The sequence below is a fragment of the Micropterus dolomieu genome, linkage group LG20 (genome assembly GCF_021292245.1).
Source record: "Micropterus dolomieu isolate WLL.071019.BEF.003 ecotype Adirondacks linkage group LG20, ASM2129224v1, whole genome shotgun sequence".
Classification (NCBI taxonomy): domain Eukaryota; kingdom Metazoa; phylum Chordata; class Actinopteri; order Centrarchiformes; family Centrarchidae; genus Micropterus; species Micropterus dolomieu.
In genome coordinates, this window is record NC_060169.1 from 32,185,545 (window position 1) to 32,192,513 (window position 6,969).

Below are 6,969 nucleotides of genomic sequence, written 5' to 3' on the forward strand. Positions count from 1 at the left end.
AAAAATAAAATAATGATAATATAAATTAATGAATATTATAATATGAATTTGTACAAATGAAATAACCTAGCGATATGAATTAATTTTATTTGAAAAGGACAGGTTCAGCTGTAGGTTTATGAAAATTGGATGAAATATAGTCTGCACATTTACAGTGTGCAGCATTAAACTGATTCAGGCAATTTCGAATGGCCTACAGTGTGTTTTAGAGGGGAGAAAAATCATAGGCCTACACATTTATATTTTGATGTTGCTGGGTGTTATGGTTATAAAGATAACGCTAAAGGTAAGTAAACATATTCTCCTCTGTGTACTTCAAGTCTCAGACGTGAGATCCCGGCATGTCACACCCTCAGATACCTGAAACAAGGTAGTGGCTTCAGTGCTGGGCCATACGCATGCGCACGTCCTCCTCGTTCATCAGTAGATTAGACTGGCAGCCCTAAGAGCGGTGCGTGGTTCAGTCTACAGTATCTGGACCGGACCGAGGCGAGCAAGAAGCACATCTAAAAGGCGGAGGCAATGGAGGACAAAGAGAAAAAGAAGAAGGATAAAAACTCATCCACGAGCGACAGAGTCACTCTAAAAAAAGAAATTGGACTTCTGAGCGCTTGCGCTATTATCATTGGTGAGTGTGTGACAGCTTTTGTCTTGAGTGGTGTATCAATGGAGAGCGGGTCGATACGGTGAGTTCAGCTACAAGGAGAAGTTAACGGGGAAACGTGTGAGTGGCTGGCTGGCGGGTTAAGTGCTGTAACGTGGCGGGTGTGCGCTGTTAAAGTTTTATGGCACACAATAGGAGTCAGCTACAGACGGGGTCCGTTTTTGTTCGGGTTCTGATCTAGTGTAAGTACAGTGCAGGGAAATTCACTTGATTTATCATTCAGAAATGGCACAAACCCGCCAAAATGCGCACAGAAAGAGTCGCTTGTACACGCACGGACCACCTCTGATGTCTAGGTCCAGTTCGGACTGCAGGGTTTGGGGTTTTGTGTGGAAACTGTTGCATCAGTCAGGGTGATCTGAATATGGAGATGCATACGTGGCTGGATCTTCTCATGTTCAACTTGAGAGGCAAAACGCAGCCTCCATGTGGTCCTGCGGCACAGTGGAGCGTTAACACGGTAACACTGCCAAGGTTTGGGGTTTGATTCCCTGAGACCTCAGCAATTAACGTTCCTTGCAATCATCTTGTTATAAATCGCCCATAACGTTACTAAAAGTCCACTCGTTCTGCAGGCCAGGATATTTAAATTTGGAATAAAATGCAGCCATTGCGTTAAGTTTTTTTTAAACAGGAAACTGTGTTGTTTCCTGTAACTGGTAATGTACAATAGGCATGCTCTATGCAGCCGCTGAATCAGCCTCATCCACAGGAGAAAACTCAACAGGTTATGCAGTAGGCTATGTGCTATTATAATGTAACATTATTGCAGAGGATTCCCCAAGCCCAGCTTACAACAACTCTTATCCACCATCTTTATATGTGGAGGCAAGAGCAGGAAGTAGATGAATGACATGAATGTTATTGTGTGTTTTTGTGTGAGACATTTTGTTCTTGGACTTTGTTTGATTAATGGGATTTTTTCATTGCACACTATGGATTTTTAACATATAACTCTAGTTTTAGAGTAGTGCAGCTCTGCTGTAAGGGACAGCTAATTTTTGAAAGTATCCCACTGAAAAATCCACTCCCTCCCTTTTAGGCCTCCCTGCAAAGCCACTTCCCCAAAAACACATTTTTATGTGCGATGAGTGCATGGGCGCACAGGTAGACAGGCAGGTTGGCCATCATTTCAGCCACAGATACCAGTGTTTTTCATTTTTGTGTCAGAGAATTTAATTTATTAATTGCTGTTGGGAGGTAAAGCGTATTTCAACAAATATAACAAAAAATGCCTGTTTCTATAATAATAACCAGCCCTACCCAGGCAGGTTATCACCTTTTTATATTTTATATTTGATATTCTTCTTCTGAACATATTTTGTTATTAAACTCTAGTTTTTGTAAAGCAGGAAAAAAACAATACACTGACAATAAACCAATAGATGAAGGGGTACCAGATCTGTTAGAATAAAAGGGGGTTTCCTTTAAGGCTGCAGAGAATGCTTCAAAATCCATGAGGCTTGTTAAAGTATGTAGCCACTGATTTAGAGTGGGAGCTTTATCAGTGATCCACATACATACATACATACATTTCTGCGCAACAAAATATGCAAAAGGTCTTTGTTACTAAAATCAGTGGGTAACTCATCGTTTAGTCCCAGCAGGCAAGTCCTTGCACCAAGATGTAAAGGGCACTTTAAAATGTTATTAATAAACAACCGTAGTCCAAAATCACCAGATATGAGGGGCAGCTTCGCAAACAATGAAAATATGAACCAACAGCAAATTGACATTTAGTACAGCGATTTGATAGATCTGGATTCACTCTGTGTCTGGCTTCAGGAGTAATATAAGCCTAAATTGCCTCTCCCTTGCTGAATTAGATGCTAGGACACTAGAAGGCTGGCTGTACAAGGCATTCCAGGCCTTTGGTTATATTATAGTGCCCAGATCAGATTCCCACTTGCCTTTAACTTTATCAGAGTTGTCTGTCTTGAGACTGCAAAGTATCTTATAAAGCCATCTGATACTATATTTAAGCTGCACAATATCTACCAACAGATACTCTATAGAGGAGATAGCGAGTCTGTCTTTGGGGAGTCTAGAAAAATCAAAATGTCGTCAGCATAAAGCAAGATATTGTGCTGCCAGTTATTTAAAGAGATTTCTTTCTTTCTCACATCTTGTCTAATGATATCAGCTAGGGGTTCCATAGCCAAGGCAAACAGCAGTGGGCTCTAGGGACAGCCTATTAGTGATTACAGCAGAGAGGTAAAGTATACAAGATCTAAAGTAATTTAGTAAAGTCCTGCCCCAGTCCAAATTTGGGAACAGGTAGGGTCATTCCAGTTGATCAAAAGCTTTCTCAGTGTCAAGAGAAATAACATGGTCTGTACATTGATGAATGCTGAGTAACACTGACCAGTTTTCTTACATCATGAGATGAGTATGTTCCTCGTGTGAAACCAGTCTGATCATTACTGATAATAGAAGCGAGGACATTTTCTAAACGTAAAGCCAGGACTTATGCTGACGCTGCAAATCTAAATTGAAAACAGATAATGTCCTGCATGAAGAACTTCCTGGCTGTTTACCCTTTTTAGTACTTAATATATATTTGCCTCCATTGTAGGTGAAGGGGGAGGGCTAAGTCCACCTTCTGTGAAATTAAAGAAAGAAAATTGTCTTGCTTTAATTGAAAGCTGAATTGTGGCACATGTAGTTGCTTGTAAATTATTTTTAAAATATTTATTTCTTTAATGCATAAAATATTGTAGGTATAGACCTATAGGCATCCTGACATATCTCACACACTGCATTGAACTCTGAAGTTACAATTTAACATGCTTGTGAAATACGATCTCATGTTTTAGCTTTGCCAGCAGTCATTAATCAGCCTCAGTAAATCACCTATAGATGGTCGCACAACAGGGACAATACTGACTTCAACTGGGCATCTTTGGTGCCAGGGACCTGCCATGAAGTATTAGGAATATGCCAGTAAAGACATAAAGTACTGCCATCACTTCCATAAGTCACAAGTGTACCACTGCAGAGGAGATCTGCAAATTATAAGGTCCTACACCACAAGTAGGCGGTGGAGTAGGAGTAGTGGAACAAACCAAGATGACTGAAAACTGAACACAGATGTTGGACATTGTAGCCCGTTGAACTCAGGTTTCCACAGTAGTTTTTTTTACAATGCTGATACAAACTTACGAGAACCACTTATACACAGAGAACAACGGAGGCCCTTTTATTATTTTAGTTTTTATATCTGAAAAAGGTTACAAAGGAAAAGGCAGCAGTGTGGCACTTTCAGTTGTAATTTTGTCATTTTAATAGCTTATCTTTATAACCAAGGTCATGTCTATTGTGCTTTTTAGAGAAACGTGCATTCTTTGACCTACCAGTATATCAGAGAGCTTTAAGGGTTACATACTTTGTCTAAGTTAATATTGTTAGTGTGAAATGAGTGGTTAAATAACTCAGGTTACTTGTCAAGTATTTTCTGTGAAGCACAGATGGATTGACGCCTGTACAGCTAGTACACTACACATATACAATATGAGTCATGCGACTACCCACCAGATACAGCCTACTCACATATCTAACACCCCACTCCAGTAAGGTGGATTATTGGCTGCTCCTTCTCTGTGTGCAGCTACTACTTGCTTACATTTAGGGCTAGACAATAAACCAAATGTATTAAATGACAAATAATGATTTCTAACCAAAACTGAATGTACTTATGTCACACTGCTTTGTAAATATATAACATACAATCACATCCAGTTCAACCAGTACCCCAGCCCCACCACCACTCCATAAATTATAAGAAGATTGTTTCCCCTGGGGGAAGGGCTGTTATGTTCGCTCCATGCTTCATGCTTGTTTATACTGGTAGGACACAGAAAGACACTGCACCTACCACCATTTCATATTTAATATTTCACACTAGCCTTCTGACTGAAATAAGAACAATTTTGTTCTGTTTTGGTTTCACACAGGCTTCTCCGTGATTTGTGTAAACGGTGATTAATCTGAGCAGTAATTTTCAGAACATTTCTCAGCTATGGTGCAGGGAGGCTGAGAGGGTCAGTAGGACTCTGATTCACGCTTTCAGCTGCGATGCCAAACTTTATGACGTAAACACAACATAGGCCTTATGTAACGGGCGCTGCATCTCACCACGGCCTCCACAATCAAATCTGACAATGATAAATGCAGTGTTCGGACCTCCTCTCTCCCTCTGCATCATTATGGAGCATTCTGAGCTGCTCTAACTGGGAAGCTGCTATGGCGTGCCTCACTGGGTTTCAACAGCTAAAATGTTTACAGTGGACAGAGTTACATTTTGAAGACTACTTTTGTCCCAAAGTTCTCCAAAGAGACGCAAAACACATTTTGCTTGGACAGCTGCTGTTTGCTTACTTTCTTATGTGTGTTTGTTTTGTTTTTTCTTTTTGTGGGGTTGATGACTTATGAGTACCAGGCTGTATTTGAACTCATGACATGGTGGCTTATTAGTATGTGTCTTAGCCAAATGAGCCACCAGGGAACCTCTGTTTATCCCTGTTTGGGGGACAGCTGAACCAGGACCTCCAGTGAGCCATGTTTCCACTACTCCACAAGTTGGATCAGTTCTTTCTATCTAATATAATTATGATTGTGTCATTACATATGTGGGACAGGTGTTGCTTCTATTTCTGTAGTTGTTTGCTGTGTTATTTACATTATACAAGCAGCCTAACTGGATAAACAGGAAAATTATGCTCCAGCTGTAAAGATGGTTGTACTTTCACAATTATATAGGTTATTGATCGCTTTGCAATCACTTCTGGTAACCACTGTGCTATTTAAGTGGCCAGTGTTGCCAGATTAAGTGGTTTTCTGCCCAGTTGGGCTACTTTTGAATTTATTTAGCAGGGACATTTTTTTTGGGTAACATTTTGTACCATTTGGGCTATTTTCTATAAGGAAGATGTTGGCTATATCCCAAAACGAACTTTTTCCTAGATGTGTGTTTGAAATAGACAGGGCATGGAGGGCAGGGAGTTCAGTAGGCCTGGATCAAAACACACAATGACTGATTACTGATGACCAAAAAATCATAAGATAATTGTTGTCTCTGGTTGACTTTTCACTATTTTATTATACTATGCAATCATCTGACTACAGAATCCGAAAATTAAGTAAACAAGAATGCCTGTAGCCAGGTTGTCCTTTTCTTTAATGAAACACAACAGTGAGGTGACAGAACAGAGCTGCAACCTGATCAGACTGTGCTGATGTACACACATCTCTACATCCAGCTACACTCATTACCAAATGATGACTATAATACCAAAACATGTTTGCCATTTTAAAGAGAAGGGAGAAGAGAGAGAGCTTTAACAACTGTACTGTTCTTTCCACCTGTGCCCTCTTTCTTTCCGCTAGACTTCTTTGTCACCCAACATAAACAAACGTTGCAATATCTACTGTGAAGGAGCTTTGACTTCTTTACCAGTGTGTGTCTGGGCTTGATACCTATTGTTACCTTTTATTGTTTTTTACTGCAGATACCAGAGTCAACTAAATACCAAATAGTCCAAAATATATTACACCACATGATAGACATAATGTTAATGATACGGTGTTCTTTGGACATTGCAGTTACTCAATGAAACAAAAAATCAGTTGAAAGGAAGATTTTATTCACATGGTTGGGAATGTTTTAAGAAGCGTCTTAGGATTTCTTTGCTGCTGTGTTTTTTCTTTGTCCAAGCTGGTTTTGTTTTCACACGGTTGAGTTTTTTGGTGCCTCCAAAAACCTGTATATGGATCAACAAGCCTCAAATAAAATAACTCATTACATAACTAGAAAAATCAGAAATATCTAAATCTAAATATTCCGATGGTTAAGACGGTTTGGGGTGGTCCCTGAGCAAGACACTTAACCCCTCGTTGCTCCAGAGGCGTGCAACCTCTGACATATACAGTGGGTACGGAAAGTATTCAGACCCCTTTAAATTTTTCACTCTTTGTTTCATTGCAGCCATTTTCCAAAAATCAAAAAAGTTCATTTTATTTCTCAGTAATGTACACTCAGCACCCCATCTTGACAGAAAAAAACAGAAATGTAGAAATTTTTGCAAATTTATTAAAAAAGAAAAACTGAAATATCACATGGTCATAAGTATTCAGACCCTTTGCCGTGACACTCATATTTAACTCAGGTGCTGTCTATTTCTTCTGATCATCCTTGAGATGGTTCTACACCTTCATTTGAGTCCAGCTGTGTTTGATTATACTGATTGGCCTTGATTAGGAAAGCCACACACCTGTCTATATAAGACCTTACAGCTCACAGTGCATGT

At 39.7% G+C, this 6,969-nt stretch overlaps 1 protein-coding gene across 2 annotated transcripts in view; it reads left to right on the forward strand.

The window, feature by feature from the left end:
* The first annotated feature begins 402 nt into the window (after positions 1-402).
* slc7a10a (solute carrier family 7 member 10a) overlaps positions 403-6,969 on the forward strand; it is a 26,043-nt gene continuing 19,476 nt past the window's right edge. Inside the window, exon 1 of one of the 2 annotated variants that reach the window (XM_046031879.1) lies at positions 403-628. In XM_046031879.1, coding sequence (XP_045887835.1) covers positions 523-628 — 106 coding nt within the window. In that variant the 5' untranslated portion in view covers positions 403-522. The remainder of the gene's footprint in view (positions 629-6,969) is intronic. The other variant, XM_046031878.1, reaches the window with a different exon arrangement.